Source organism: Physella acuta, unplaced genomic scaffold (genome assembly GCF_028476545.2).
Source record: "Physella acuta isolate Inbredline_101_S28 unplaced genomic scaffold, ASM2847654v3 ptg000661l, whole genome shotgun sequence".
NCBI classification, from domain to species: domain Eukaryota; kingdom Metazoa; phylum Mollusca; class Gastropoda; family Physidae; genus Physella; species Physella acuta.
The window spans coordinates 468,527-485,000 of record NW_026732180.1 but is presented as its reverse complement, the minus strand read 5'-3'; the positions used below and the strand labels follow the sequence as shown (position 1 = coordinate 485,000).

General features: G+C 32.8%; 2 protein-coding genes across 5 annotated transcripts; both read left to right on the top strand.

Annotated features, from left to right (window-relative positions):
- Positions 1 to 766: 766 nt before the first annotated feature.
- LOC131948806 (uncharacterized) lies at positions 767 to 6,368 on the top strand. Of its 4 annotated transcripts, XM_059310499.1 has the most exons (9): positions 767 to 836; positions 1,462 to 1,560; positions 1,652 to 1,775; positions 1,994 to 2,056; positions 2,674 to 3,119; positions 3,793 to 3,897; positions 4,486 to 4,510; positions 5,098 to 5,152; positions 5,186 to 6,368. In XM_059310499.1, the coding sequence occupies exons 2-9, from the start codon at positions 1,462 to 1,464 to the stop codon at positions 5,634 to 5,636; spliced, it is 1,368 nt and encodes a 455-aa protein (XP_059166482.1). In that variant the 5' UTR covers positions 767 to 836; the 3' UTR covers positions 5,637 to 6,368. The 4 variants fall into 4 exon arrangements, with proteins under 4 accessions (XP_059166482.1, XP_059166484.1, XP_059166481.1 ...); XM_059310501.1 differs by lacking the exon at positions 3,793 to 3,897; XM_059310498.1 differs by having other exon boundaries at positions 5,098 to 6,368.
- Positions 6,369 to 10,523: 4,155 nt separating this feature from the next.
- Positions 10,524 to 15,255, top strand: LOC131948807 (uncharacterized). The gene is made up of 6 exons (XM_059310502.1): positions 10,524 to 10,584; positions 10,869 to 10,952; positions 11,673 to 12,148; positions 12,493 to 12,597; positions 12,859 to 12,883; positions 14,463 to 15,255. The coding sequence occupies exons 3-6, from the start codon at positions 11,699 to 11,701 to the stop codon at positions 14,903 to 14,905; spliced, it is 1,023 nt and encodes a 340-aa protein (XP_059166485.1). The 5' UTR covers positions 10,524 to 10,584; positions 10,869 to 10,952; positions 11,673 to 11,698; the 3' UTR covers positions 14,906 to 15,255.
- Positions 15,256 to 16,474: the final 1,219 nt, after the last annotated feature.

Genomic DNA, 16,474 nt, shown 5'->3' with positions numbered 1-16,474 from the left:
ATGTCTTCGGGGGGGGGGGGGGGGTCCCAGTGTGGGGGTGGACAGACCCCACCACACTCGAAGAAAGTCTACTGACCCCCCCCCCCGAACGAAATGGAATTGATATAGAAAATATAAACTTTTAACTATTTCCGCCCCCCCCCCTCCTCCCCTCTGGAAATTTTAGTCCGCCTCCTCAAAATTTCAAGTGCCCCCCGGAGGGACAAGTCTCCAGAGTTTCTTCCAGGCATCTCTTCGGGGGGGGGGGGGGCTTTAGCGCCCCGCCCCCCCTCCCCCCCCCCCCCCCGAAAAAATTCTCCCGCCCCACTGAACGAAATGAAATTTATATAATTTAAATAGAAAATATATACTTTAAACAGTGTCCGCCTCCCCCCCATCCCCCGAAGAAAGTCTACCCCCCCCCCCCCGAAAATTTCAAGTGCTCCCCCGGAGAAAAATGTCTGGAATAAACACTGTAGAAGAAACACTGGCTAAAGCCTCTCTTCCCATCCCCCCCCCCCCCTCGTGAACAAAATAACTGCAAGAAACATTGCTCATATGAAGGCAACAATAAATAAATTACATTTTCTATATACTTTTTCCAAAAAACTCTTTAAAACTGTAAATTAAATTTAAAAAGCAAAAGTGTAATATAAATGCATCCAGGAATCCAATTTTTTTACTTTTTTCCCATCTCATTTAACATGTAGTGAAAGAACCTTTCTATAAATAGTCTGTTCTACTCAGAAACGTAACCTTTTGGGAATCCCCGAAATGGATTTTCATGTAGAACATAAGAAGTAAGCTTAAAGTGAAACCAAACACAAGCTGCTGGGCGGAACTGTACTGATACAAAGGTTGGCGAGACACTTGCATTTTTCTTCTTAATCACTATTAGAAACATTTAATAAATCGAATAACAGTAGAAGTTATTATAATGCGATTTTGTAATTATTTATACAACTTATAAAAATATAAAATTTAGGAATCTCTTCCGCTGGTTTAAAGTTTTTATGTAGTAACCCTGCAGGTATCCTGCATTAACTGTTTGTTTAATTTCTTCATACACACAAACATTCATAGATACGAGAAAATACGCAACACACATGCACGCAATATAATAAAGACATATATGCTGATATAAATGAACTATCTATCGATATATATATATATATATATATATATATATATATATATATATATATATATATATATATATATATATATATGTATATATATGTATATATATATACATATATATATATATATATATATATATATATATATACATATATATATATATATATATATATATATATATATATATATATATATATATATATATATATATATATATATATTATATATATATATTATATATATATATATATATATATATATATATATATATATATATATATATATATATATATATATAATGTATATGCATTTATAAAATTATCACATATATATAATTATTAGATGTGTTCACCTCTTCAAAAGAAAGCTTTAGCTCCGTACATAAAGAGCTTGGAAGATCAAAGAAATGCATTACATCCTACGCTAGATACCATAAATAAAGTAAGCAAAATATTGCCTTTTAATGTCAATACTTATTTTTACTGCTCTATACTTAACTCAAATTATTTTCTTTATTTTCTTGCTTTATCAGGCTATTGATGAATGCAGCTTATGGATTTCTGAAAAAGATGGCAGCAAAAAACCTTTTGGTGAAATGATGCAACAATTAGAAGAAATAACTAATTCAAATTTCAAGACTTATTCCTTACTTTTGGGTACACCTATTTAGATGTCTTCTAATTTTAACAGATTACTAATCATTTATTAACTTAATTTAGAAAAGAAGTTTTTAAAAATTAAGAATAAATTTCATTTTCTGTGTTATGCTTTTAGAAGTTTTTAATGGTGCATTTTTATCGATTTGGTAATTTTTTTTCACGTTATTTATTGTTAAATAAAACTTAAAGGCTGCTTTTAAAATGTATAATTTCAGGAAAATTTCAGATAGATGATGATGATCAAACATATTCAGAAAAGTTCACAACACCAACAGTCGGTAAATCATTTTCCACTAACATCATGACTACTTTGAACTTAACTTTCATATGTTTGAGATATAAATTTACTATATAAATTAATTATTAACATGATGTTTGACAAAGAAATGTTTCATATTTGAATTAAGATAAATAAAAAAAAATCTCCTAAAATATGTTACTACTTTAAATTTTAGCCAGGGGCGTAGCGAGGGGGGGGGGGGCGGGGGGGTGCGGACCGCACCGGGTGACACCATTTAGGGGGGTGACACCAAGGCAAAAATAGCAAAATATATAGAGAAAAACTCGAGGGGGGGGGTGCAAATCGAAAGTTTGAGGGGGGGGGGGTGCAAATCGAAAACTCGAGGGGGGGGGTGCAAATCGAAAGTTTGAGGGGGGGGGGTGCAAATCGAAAATTTGAAAGTTTGTCCCTGGGAAGGGTCTCTATGCCTCTGGGGGGGGTGACACCATTAAGTGCCGCACCGGGTGACACCCGACCTCGCTACGCCACTGATTTTAGCAATGGTTTAATGTTAAGAATTATGTATTTGCAATTTAGTTTTTAAATTTTAACTATTTAGGCAAGGAAAATATATACTTCAAATTTACACTATGTCATTTTCCAACAATAATTTAGTAACTACAGATCAACTACAAAATCTATTGCGAAAAATGGAATCCACTGATAGAAAAGCTGAGTTACTTGAACAAAAGTGTCTTCACTTAGTCAAAAATCTTGATACGTTAAGTATCAATAAAAAAAGTTTTGAGAAATCTTACAAAAAGAAATCAAAGTATCACGAAAAACGTACAGCTGAAATTGAAGAAAACATAAAAGCATTGACAGAAAGAATGGAGGCTCAAACTGAATTGCTAACTACACATTCTGACCAAATGAAACAAAACACTGCATCGGTGAATGAAATTAAGATACTAATCTCTAGTGATCAGAAGCAATTTCAAGAAATAGAAGAAAATGTTCAAACACTTTTAAGACAATCAAACGAAAGCGAAGCAACAGTGAATGCAATGTCAGAAAAACAGCTCCAATTAACTTCAAATTTAAATAATTTGGAAATAAAGGTAACCATTAGCATATAGTAAATCTTCATTAAGTTTTAATTATATTAAAATAGAAAGTGCCAAATTTAATTATGATCTTCCACTAGAACATCTAAAGTGAATATTTTGTGTTTGAAAAAGTTGATGAACATAGAGGTGTTCTGTAGAGAAGTCCAATTATTTTAGTCAATTTTCACTAATCTTTAACAAAATACTTCACATTTTTTTCTTTTTTTTTTCTACACTATACACATTATACGACAACGCCCTACAAACTATCAAAGCAAAAGTTCCCCCCAAACAAAGGTTCAAAGGTCTTTCATACCATAGTTCGACCTTAGAGTAGAAAATACAACAACACCGGACTAACCTAGTTCACATTCCTTATCTCCGGGGATATAAGCTATTTTTACCCTAACACTCAAAGTCATACATTACACCAGTCGTATAATTTTTTTAAGCTAAGCCGAATGTGCGGGTAGCCAGTTTCATAGATGTTTAAATAGCTACGCAGAGAGGAAATATACTGTAAACCAAGCTTTTAATTTGAGGTCGATAGAATAATTATTTTTGAAATTCCCATTGTTAGCAAGAAAATGCTTTTTACTTAAACATCAATTTTAAAACACTATTATTGTAGTTAAGTGTGATAAAAATGTATTCTTTTTAAGTAAAAAAACTTTTAAATTAACAGTATGGGACACTATGCCAAGTGCTTGCAAAAAGATGTAATGTTCTTGATTATGTGAAAGATGGCTTAAGTAAATTCTACGTATCAAGAGGGGATACCTTTTTGAAGGTACTTAAAGTAATGAATTATTTATTTTAAAATAGGTAACTCATTGGACTAAAATACGTTTCTTAAAATTTGTTTTATAAAATAACGATTTTATATATTGACCCTACTTACTGAAACTTTAGAAGGACTTATTCATTTTGTTTTCACCTTTGATATTATCTACCGTAACTCACGCCTTATTCCTATGCATGAACCTGACCCTGATTGCTTCCCCAACTATGACCCTAGCGTTACTCCTAGCTCAGATTATCTTGAATTATCTAACAATAAGCTATTTATTGTGGCCAATCTATTTAGCTTACATTTGGAAGTAATACGTGTGCAGAAACAGCTGAGAATAATTTGTTTAATCATATTTGGTGGGGAGCACTGAATAATCTATTTTCTTATCAGTTTCTATACAAAATAGTTCTAGAAAATATTCTTTTTCCTTTCATAGCATACTTAGATATGAGTTAGGACTACATTATTTTTGCCCTATAACATTGAAATAAGATAAACACGAAAACACAATAGTAATCAGCGAAGATTTAGCATATTATTATAAATATTTTTATTACATGATGATTATACTTCATTTTTTTTCAGTTAAGCGACAGAATATCTGCTATAGGTAAGATTTACGATACTTAATGTGTTTGTATCCGCTAAAGCCTTAAATTTAAAAGCAAAATAGTATGAAGAAAGCGTAAAATCGTACGCATTTATAAAAGTAATATTTTTTAATAAAATAGAATTTATCTTGAAGAATGTCTTTTTGCCAAGCTATTGTATGAACATTGCCTATAGCTTGACTTTCTTTTTTTTAATTTAGTTATGAACATAATTGGTAGTTATTATTAGCAAAATACAAAGATACCATGGTTTTAATTACAACATACAAAGTTTAACTTAAAATCATTTGGACTTGTTAGTGCAAAAATATTTGTGCTTTACAAAGAGGGGGGGGGGGGGCCACAAAGAGCAGGGTTTAACATACGTTTATAAAGACCCACTATTTATAAATACAAACTTAGACTTCTATCGCTCTCTAGTGTGTGATGTTTAACATATTTTCACAGCAGCTGCGCACACGTTTAAATATAGAAAATACAATTTGACAAATACGGAACCCGGACACTGAAAACTTTTAAAGTGTTTCCTTTATCACACACCTAAAATATGTTTCATTTTATTTTTTTTTTATTTATAACAAAACAGAAGAAAGGAGCAATACTTCATTAGTTGGATTTAGTGTGGACGTTCAAGATTGTGACTATAACCCCAAATCTGGGGATATTATAACAGAGTTTTCTACAGTAAACTTTAACAACGGGGGCCATTTTAATACCAGTACTGGAGAATTTACCGTCCCCTCAGATGGAGTCTATTGTGTTGGTTTCACTATGTATGGTGTTGACAAGGACAGGGAAGCCGCTATTATAATAATTCTACGACAAGCAGACAACGAACCTTCACCCGACAATCAAGCCACATGTTTTGACAAGAATGATGATAATTTAATCACTCCATCGGACAATGATGAACAGAGTGATATAAATTATCATAGTTTCAGTATCCAAAGCTATACGCAACGTTTTCTAGCAGTTGAACCATTTTACAAGGGTGATAAGTTGTTTTTGAAGTATAATACAAACGGTGAATGTATAGATATGCCAGAGTTCTCATCATTCACATGCTATAAAATACACGATTGCAATAATGAACGCAAAACAGAGACTGAAACGTCTGAAAATTAAAGCTTAAAGCTTTTTAAAAGTGAGAATCAAAATCCTCTTTATCATTTAACTAATTACAAAAGATCAACAAATTATATTTATAAACATATACATAAAAACGTTTTAATAATAAGCTTTAATGTAAAAATGCACTAAAATCGAAAAAATAAATTATCTTCTGTAAGTATATAATAATTAACTACTATTTTAATAAATAAAAAGAAAAGTGTAAGAGGTTATTGGCCTAAATCTGCGAGTTACAATCGTTGGATTTGACTTAGGCGTCACAGGAAATAATTCTACTTCTCCTTATTACTTTTTCAAATGAACAGTGTAAAACAAAGTCATGCATGTATGTCGTTAGCCTTTAAAGGTTTTAAAAAAAAATAAAGCCAATAAACTCTTGAACTAATTGACACACAAAATAATCCGGATTGGTAAGGAGTGGCTGTACTGTGGTTGACTTATTAGTAATACATTAATTTTAATAGTTTTTTAAGCGCCTTATAAACTACTTTTTAACCCTTCATTTGAACAATGTAGCATTTTTGTGTCCTCGATAATGTAGCCTACATAAAATATTCCAGTGCCTTACTAAATTTTGGGTATTTAAAAATGAATTATGATATTGTTTTTTTTTTAAATATGTTGTTCGTAATGCACCTAAACGCATATAAAAGTAGCTTATAATTAAGGTAAAATTTATCGTACATTTTTTTTGTTTCAGTATTCATATTTTACTTGTGTACACTTTGGAAACTTATTAAATACATTTTCTGAATAATGTCTAACATTGTTGTTGTAATTTCTGTCTTGGTTTATTGACACGATATAGTCTTTTTCATCCTCAGGGTGTTTTTTATTATTATTATTTATTAATTAGTAAGTAATCGAAGTGACATAAGTGAATTGACATTTTCGGTAGATAACCAATAAAAAGATATAGATTCAATTACAGGATTCCTCTTTAGATTCTCGTATTGACCCATTGGCAAGTAAAATAAAGACCAAGAACTACAACATTGCCATTAATGTTGTAAACCCTTTAAATTATTATTATGTAATTCGAGCATCATAACCAGTGGCATAACAGATCGGCCGGTGGCCTAGTGGACATTGAAGCCTGTGGACCCTTACCCTCAGGGGAGTAATTAAATTTTTTTAGGTAGGGGTGAGAAGTGGGACACCAATTTTACCCCTCCACAAAAAAAAATTGTTTTCTTCTCTTTTATCTGCCTAGTACAATACAACATGATTCAAATCACTAAATAAATGCAATTTTTTAAGGCTTTTTGCAATTCATATAATTCAAACGCTAATATATTATTATAATATTATAGTATTATAATATCAACTATACGTTTAAACCGTGACTCAAGTCTATGAAAACCAATTATAAACACACTAAAATTTCCTCGGCGTAGCGAGGGCTGGGCGCGGGGTGCGGACCACAACGGGTGACACCATTTAGGGGGTACCACCATGGCACGAAATTCCAAAATGTACAGAAGATAAATGCTGTTCGATTGCTAATTAAATAAATTGAGGCATATATTTAAATTATAGGCCTATGTAGGCCGACACACGAGCACACGAGCACACACACACCCCCATCCACACACACACACACACACACACACACACACACACACATATATATATATATATATATATATATATATATATATATATATATATATATATATATATATATATGTGTGTGTGTGTGTGTGTGTGTGTGTGTGTGTGTGTGTGTGTGCTCGAGTATATATATATATATATATATATATATATATATATATATATATATATATATATATATATGTGTGTGTGTGTGTGTGTGTGTGTGTGTGTGTGTGTGTGTGTGTGTGTGTGTGTGTGTGTGTGCTCGAGTATATATATATATATATATATATATATATGTGTGTGTGTGTGTGTGTGTGTGTAACCAATGAAGTTAACACTTTTGTCCTCTACTCGATGGTAGGTTCGATCTTTTATTGTGGTGGTACCAGCAAAACCAAATAAAATCAACAACTAAAACTGAAAACCCAACAGACCTCCAAAGTCCCTAAGTCCGGTCACAGTAAACACGTCAGGACTGGTTTCTTCTATCTTGGTCTGGATTTACAACTCGTACCACGACCAAAGTCTATTCTCCCGTCTCTCGTGTAGCTTCTGGTTATAATCTCCGGTCGTGTGTCGATGAGTCCGTATTTATTGGCTAACCCTGGCATCTGTCAATTTTCCTGAATGTCTATAAGTCATGTCCTATCTGTCAAAGTACCAGCCCTTCTTCCCCGTACGTTACTCTCAATCTCGTCCCGTGCGACGTAAATTACCTGTTGATGCTACTCACATGCTACTGTTAATGCACCGCACCCAGTGGTCAGTTCCATATATTTTATGGGCGATGGCCGGTGATACGCTACTAAACGCCGCAGGTGTCCAGATCTAATCGGTGCCTGACCAGCGTTTCCGGTGTAGTTATGGTGCTAGCCATCTTTGCACATTAAGTACGGTCACTATGGCCACGCCCCAGTTGATAAATGGGTACAGGTAAAGTCGGTCAAGTCCGCGGGTGGTTACGATGTCCCCACCACTATTGGTCGTAACTTCCCTTACTATATATATATATATATATATATATATATATATATATATATATATATATATATATATATATATATATATATACTTTGTTTCTTGAAGGGGGGGGGGGGGAGATGACACCACAAAGTGCCGCACCGGGTGAGTGACACCCGACCCAGCGACGCCAGTACTATGACCATATAGCGATTACTATGCTACCGTATAAAATGGTTTTTTAACTTGCAGTAGCTTTTCACATGTTACCTTGTTACCACTGACAGCCAGTGAATCCGTTCCTAAACATTTTTATTTTCAAATTATGGACTTGACCTCTGTACTAATTGAAGATCTAACAACTTCAATCAAATTGACTTAGCAGATTCGATTAGAAAAGATAAGTAACGTTTAGTAAACGGCTTGTCAGAGTTTCTTCCAAGTATCTATTCGGGGTGGGGGCTCAAACCCCCCCCCCCCCCGTCCCCGAACAAAGTCTACCGCCCCCCCCCCCCCGAACGAAATGAAATTTACAAAAAAAATATATACTTTTAACACTGATCGCTCCCCCCCCCCCCCTCCCTAAAAAAGTCTTGAAGAAACACTGCAACTCGTATAGAAATAAATGTGAAAGTGTAGTAAATCAATATTGGATGAAACAAGAAAAAGCTTTAGCAAAATAAATTCAACTATAAACAAAAAATAAACATAAATTAAATCCTATTACACTGTAGACGCTGAATAAAGAGCAGAATAAACTTCTAATATAATCTAACACATGAATGTTGATCAGTTAAATCAACCTAAATCCTATAGAAAGAATTTTATGTAATCACCATCTTTAAATAGTTTTGGGAATTTCCGAAATGATTTGTGACCTGAAGAACGACACACAGAAAGGGAACACAAGTCTGGACTGGAACCAAATAATAGAGGGTCAGTATTTCTTCCAGAATTTTTTCTCCCCCGGGGGGTGAGGGGGCGGACAACATTTTCCGGGTGGGGGGGGCGGACACTGGTAAAAGTATATATGTTTTCTATATAAAATCCATTTCGTTTGGGGGGCGGTAGACTTTCTTCTTGGGGGCTCCGCCCCCGAAGAGATACATGGAAGAAACGCTGCAGAAGGTAAGTTATATTTTTTTTAGTTTCCTTGGCTTAAATTTTTTTTTTACAGGGCAGTCTTAGAACTTTATTAAAATCCCAGACACTTTGAGAAATTAAGCACTTTCGTAAAGTTTAATTTAGACTTAGCAGACAACAGTACGGTACTTCTACAAAATTTGACGTGTAATGTGTTAGCAACGTTTAGCAAGTAGATCCCTACCTATACATGAAATAAGACCGTTACATTTTGTTAACGTTTCATTTGACTCACCTAAAAGTATTTAACTGCTATTAACTAAAGTAAGTAACTCCGCTTTTCTGTTTTTGAAACTGTGAAAATTACATTTACAAAGGGCTTTTAATCTTTAGCCTAAACTTAAGATTCTCACCTTAGATCAACTTTTTATATTTAAAGTCCAAAACGTATCATTCAACGCTCCATGTGAGTTAAGCTAATAGCGAATATAAAAATTAATATGCCAATTAGTCCATGAGAAATTTTGTTAGGATTCTGTTATATTCACGAGGATACTTTATTTGCAAAAATAATTACTAAGCGATTAAAAGGTTTTTTCCCTTTAAAATAACGCTAAGATAACACGAAAAACACGAGAAAAGAAAATAATAAAATGAGAAACTTAGCATTTTAATTTGGTATTTAGTGCATGTGGGTGGTTTTTTTTTTAAATGTTGAATTGTTGAAAATAAAATGAGCATTAATCAATAAACGCAATAAATTTATTACTATATAAACCGAGTCAAAATATTTATTTACAGACCCGACGTTGTAATCGCAGTTTATATATATATATATATATATATATATATATATATATATATATATATATATATATATATATATATATATATATAAATATATATATATATATATATATAATATATACATATATTATGTATGTATCACAATTGAATTCCCCAGATGTGTTCACCTATCCAAAAGAAAGCCTTACAACTTTATCTGAAGAACCTATGCGATAAAAGAAATGCATTAACTCCTATGTTAAATTCTATTAATAAAGTGAGAAATTTTTTTAAGCAGCTATTTTATTATTTTAATCTTGCACTAGTAACAGTTCAAATCATTCAAACAATGTATCCAGTTAAAACTTAATTGGGGTTATTTTACAGGCTATTGATGAGTGCAACTCATGGATGATGGAAAAAGACGGAAGCAAAAAGAGTTTTGGAGAAATGATGCAGCAATAATTAGAGGAAATCGATAACTCAGTTTTACAAATTTGTTCTACAATTTTAAGTATAAATTTTAATTTGTTTAAATAATATGATGAAATTTAAGAAAAATATAGAGGGAATATTTAAAATAAGCAGTAGCTATGTTTTTAAAAGCATAATTGTTTTTCTATTCTGTTCAAGTAAATATTAAATTTATTTACGTGTAATCGTATCTGTGGCTCCATGGTGTACCTATGATTCTAAATAATACACAAATATTATACAGATTTATATGCATTATTTCACGACGGCTCATTTAACATAATAGTACATGACATTTTCATTTTTAATTACTATAAATTCCAGCAATAAGCAAATCTGATGATGACGATGATAAAATAGAAAATTATCCCAGCGTTTCCTCAACTACCAGCCCGACTGAAAAATATGGTATATATAAAATGATTTTTATTGAAATATTGATATATTATTCTGCATTAAATAAAGAAATAATTGATAAATATGTGGATAAGCCAAGAGGTCAACCATAAATGACTTCAAGCTTGCTATTACCGATTTTTAAATCCAACCTTCCCATAGACATATATCGCCACAACAACCAGACCATATCCTCTAAAATGACGTCACGCCTCAAATTACAGCCCTCTTTAAAATTGCAGTTTTTGTTATTTGAAATCATTGAAACATTCCTTTTAAGAATCTTTTAAACTCCACCTCCCCTCTGAAAATGACGTATACTGTAAAATATTAAAAAATAAAAATAATTGCGCCATACAATTGAAGATAAATATAGCCATGTATTGAAAAATATGCAAACGGAAAAATACATAATAATAGTAATACAGATTTTCATATTGTGGTTGGATGGTATACGACTTATAACCGGGCTCGAGTCTGTATGACGTTTTTGAGTTCGAACAGCTCTGATTCTTAACTCACCTAAAGGAAACTAAGGCAGTTGGGCATAGTCCTGACCACATTTTCCATCAGTCAACAGAGAAACAGAAAAACCGATGAACTCTATTTTGTATGCCCCATATGCACTGGGCATGAACAGGAAAAGAAGATGATAATATTATCTTAATTTGTTTTTAAAGAAAGGTATTAATTTCCATCCCTCATCAGAGTTTTAATTTTTTTAAACTTCAGTAACATTCAATCAACTACAAAGTTTAATGCAAATGTATGAAACAACCTGCACAAAAACTGATTCCCTTGAAGAGAAGTACATACAGTTGGAGGAGAATTTCAAAATGTTGAATGAAGAACAAAAAAGTTTACAGATACAACAAAAGTCTCAAACGAAGAAATCAAATTCTCACGAAAGACGGATCGGTGAAGTGGAGGAAAATGTAAAAACTTTAACTGATAGAATGAAAGAGCATACTTGGTCGACGACTACACCATTTGACGAAACAACCCAAAGCACGGCATCAGTTAAAGAAATCAATGTATTAGTCAATATGAACAACAAGAAAATCCAAGAAATAGAAAAAAATATTAAAACACTTTTAAAAAAAGTTTACAACAGTGAAGCATCAATCAATGAAATGTCAGAAAAACACTTAAAACTTATTTCAAATTTGGAAACATTTGATCAGAAAACCACGAAGTTGGACTGGAAGGTAAACACTAAAATACTTTGATCAATATTTATAAAAACTTACAAAAAAATATAATTACAGTCTATTGGAACTTATAAAATAGGATACATCATAGGATACATACATAAGTTATTGCTCACCACCGCTGAGCAGAAATGAGGGATACTGGTACATTTAGCCATTTTAAAAGTTTTGAGAAATTGCTATGCTTGCATTTCATTCTTACTTTATCTAATAAATTGCCTTTAAAATACAGAGTTGAAATACAATTGTAAAATAATAATTTATGTAGTATGGTATCATATTAGTAGTATTCATCCATTTCTTTAAAAAAATTGTAACTTATAACCTGAATTATTTAACAGCTCGGGGCCATGCGTCAAATGCTAGCAAAAAGATATCATATGTTGGATTCTGTAAAAGAAGTTTTGAGCAAAATCTCGCTATCCAGAGATGAAGCCTATTTCCAGGTATTTAAAGAAAATAACATTTAAATCAATTAATTTAAGGTATCGTTGAATTATATTTGGGCACATTTTACAATTTATGTGAGTGAACCATATCCTGGCATTCTGTTTTTGATGTTTTTGAAAAAAAACTTGGTGTCGAATTTACCCACACTATAGTTTTGTTTGCGTTTAGATTGAATAAAATCAGACAGTAATTAATGTTTTCAGACGTGATTCGATATATTCTAATGAATTAATTCAGCAAGTTCTAATTTATTTCAGTTATTTAGTAAAATGGCTGCATTAGGTAAGGCCCTTTTATAATATTAATAATAACATACTGCTCTAATTTTAAATTTAAAAAAAAAGTTTTTAAGTAAAGAACGGGTCGGCGTGGTCGAGTCGGTAAAGCTCATGGTTGCTAAACCGAAACGTCTCGAGTTCGAACCCTCGGGCAGATGAGGCTCGTTAGCTGGGGACAGCCACTCTTCTAGGAGAGACAACTCCAAAATTAAACAACTGCTGCCTTGTAGTTTGTTCTTGGTTGGACAAAGGCTATGGAAGCAAATCCAAAAAGAAAAGCAGGCTGAAATCGGAGTCAATGGCCTCAATGGCGCATAACCAGTTGACACGTACCGCTTAATTGTGTTGGAGGCGTGGTCGAGTCGGCAAAAAGCTCATGGTTGATAAATTCGAACAAAAGTCTCGAGTTCAAACCCACTGGCAGATAAATCTCGACCCCCTTCAACACTTATAATTAAGAACGAAGAAGAAGAAGAAGAAGAGTAAAGAACTATTTTAGGAATTAATAATTTATTGTAGTATTATTACATATCATTATCTACAATATTATTAACTTACTTCAGAAAAACACCTTCAGATATTTACTGTAAAATATAACTACTGTTCAACGTCAATATTGTTAACAGCGTTCAAATATTAACTATAAAAATAACGTTACCTTCCCCCCTCCCCTCCGTCACACATCGTCACAAAAAGCCAGACCCCCCCCCCCTAAAATGACGTCACACCTCAGCCTACAACCCCCCCCCCCCTAAAATTGCAGTTGAATTTTTTTTTAAACATCGATATTTTCCAAAATCTTATCTGAACTCTGTCAAAATAGAGTATTTTAATCAATTCTTATTACAATTTATTAAAGCAGCTTTCTAAAACGCGAAATAACGTGTAAAATTCGTTTTCTAACATTGCTTTTTTATAATGCGAAATTGTGACGTCGCACCATCTGAACCCCCCACCCCCCCCCCTCCCCCTCATCACACACCGTCACAAAATTACGGACCTCCCCCCTACCCCTTACGAGTGTGTCGTCATTTATGGACGACCCCTTGTAATTAAAGCGAGCGGTAAGATTTCCCACCGCGAACAGGCTAGGGGCTAAAAATAAGAAGCGTGACGCCTAAGATTTATCTTGTACTACGTAAAAAGTAATACAAGCAATCAACAAATGAATTATGTTATAAATGAATACATGGACTCCGAGCCACAATAGACGGGATGAATGTCATGCTATGCATTCGGCCACATGTTAGTCTCAGTGTTTCTTCCAGACTTTTTTCTCTGGGGGGGGGGGGGGGGAAGGGGGACTTGAAATTTTCGGGGGGTGGGCGGTCAACATTTTTCGGGGGGGGGGGGCGGGGCGGACACTAGTAAAAGTGTATGTTTACTATATGAATTCCATCTAGTTCGGGGGGGGGGGGGGGAGGTAGACTTTTTTCGGGGGGGGGGGGGGGCTCTTTAAGCAGCTTTCTGATTTATTTTTTTAAAAGAAAATAAGATTAGATAAGACTTATCTAACATTTCTATAATTTTTTATTTTAAATTGTTTTCATGGTGTTTATATTTTGTTTTGTTTTCTAAAACAGAAGAAAAATATCATTCATGTTCTGAAGGGTTTTCCGCATATGAATATTTTTTCAAAATTCGCGATTCCGGGATTGTATTATCTAAGTTTTCTGTTGTATACTTCAACATTGGCGACCACTTCAACCCAAACTCTGGAGAGTTTACAGTACCAACAAGTGGAATTTATTGCATCAGTCTGGCATTGAATAGTGACTATGATACTAGTGCTGAAATTGAAATAGTAGTACGTGTCTCTCCAGAAAAGTTGGATGACGACGAAGACGACACAGACACTGTGATACGAGGGGTACAAATTGTAAAGGGTAGAAATAGTTTTGTTACAAACGAGTATATAGAACGTGGCTGTAAACTGTTTGTAAAATATATTGCACACAATAAGCTTTTTTATTTAGTTCCATTTCATGCAACATTTACTTGCTATAAAATTCATGATTGCATTTAATAGTATTGGAAGAACTAGCAAATGAAAAACACTCAAAACAGAGTGCTTTATCGCATAGTAATGTCTTAATTGTAATTTTATACTTACTCTTATATACATTTTGCAGAAGATAATATTTTTGCTTACAATTGATGCATTTTAAAATTAAATGATTAAATATTGCATATTAATCAAACCACATATTTTAAGCGAAAAATAACGCAATGTTTGCTATTATCCTTTAAACTTAAATTTAAAATTGATAAAAATATTGATCAAAGAATTTAGTATGTCCTGGTTACTTTGTACATTTTAAGTCAAAATAAAGGCATTAGAGCATGCTCATTCAGGAATATGCTGCTGTAAAACCTGTCTATAAATTGATTTTATAAATAATACTTTACATATTTTGTAACTAGTTATTGTTGGTTAATTAATGTTGAGATATTTTAATCTTGTATTTTTTTCTTGACATAGTACTGACCACACTATCTCTTTATATGCCGAGCTCAAAGAAACTGGTGAACTCTACTTCCCTTGCCCCATTGACCATCAGGTTTGATGGGGAACTTACTCACTCATCAACGGACACTGACATACTTTGATAATTTTTTCATAAAGGAAGGCATTTATTTTGCTATTTTTACAAGCTTTTATTTTACTTGATTCCTTGTGGTTTTGTCTTTTGTCGTAATCAGTCAGAGATTAAAAAAAAATGGCGTGCAAGTCCACTTCTTTCAAATTAGGCACGTAGTTCAAAACCCGATGACAATGCAATGTAACATAAAATTTAACTGAATTGAATGTTTACTTAACGTTATGAATTAATGAACCCCTACCAGTTTGACAAAAAGGCATTCCATTATTATTTTTAATATTGATACGAATTTGTGTTTTGTTAATGTTGTCGTAAAAAAAAGAAAGAAAAAACACATAAGCCTAAAAAGGAGCAGCAAATAACGTATGCTTTTATGTTTACTACTTGTTTAGAGATATTAAACACATAGGTTTACTGCTTTAAATCTTGCAATGTTGCTAAAGATAGAATAGTGTAAAAAATTATATTTGAAATCGCTTAAACTAAATGTGCCAAAAAAAAAGCATTCTAATGTATTACTAGGATAATTTCGTAAGTATTTTAAGAAGTGAATTGATGGAGATATGTTTATTTTTATATGAATAAAAGTGATAAGGCAATAAAATGTACTTACAAATCACAAAAGATTAACATATTGATGATTCTTTGTTATTTTTATTCCATCAATTCTATCATATATGTGTTGTATGGATTAAAAAAAAATTCTTCTAAAATAATTTCCCCAGCTTTTGATCTATCTGTCAAACACAAGCGATTTAATTTTTACGAAGAAGAAACTATTTACTTTTTTTTAATAAGTTTTAAGGCGGCCAGACACCACACATGTTTTGACATTTTAAATATTTTTTTTCTACTAGTATGGGTTTAACACTAATTCTGATAGTAACACCATTTAGCTATCTAACATGAACGTTTCCAACCAGAGGCGTAGCGACCCTACCCTTTCAATTTGCACACCTCCCCTCAAGATTCCGATTTGCACACCCACACCC

What these genes read in the sequence shown, in the direction of transcription:
- LOC131948806 (XM_059310498.1), top strand. Translation starts at nt 1,462, where the DNA reads ATGTGTTCACCTCTTCAAAAGAAAGCTTTAGCTCCGTACATAAAGAGC. An exon ending in GTTCACAACACCAACAGTCG is followed by an intron (nt 2,057 to 2,673) that starts GTAAATCATTTT and finishes ACAATAATTTAG; the next exon opens with TAACTACAGATCAACTACAA. An exon ending in GAGGGGATACCTTTTTGAAG is followed by an intron (nt 3,898 to 4,485) that starts GTACTTAAAGTA and finishes ATTTTTTTTCAG; the next exon opens with TTAAGCGACAGAATATCTGC.
- LOC131948807 (XM_059310502.1), top strand. Translation starts at nt 11,699, where the DNA reads ATGCAAATGTATGAAACAACCTGCACAAAAACTGATTCCCTTGAAGAG. An exon ending in CCACGAAGTTGGACTGGAAG is followed by an intron (nt 12,149 to 12,492) that starts GTAAACACTAAA and finishes ATTATTTAACAG; the next exon opens with CTCGGGGCCATGCGTCAAAT. An exon ending in GAGATGAAGCCTATTTCCAG is followed by an intron (nt 12,598 to 12,858) that starts GTATTTAAAGAA and finishes AATTTATTTCAG; the next exon opens with TTATTTAGTAAAATGGCTGC.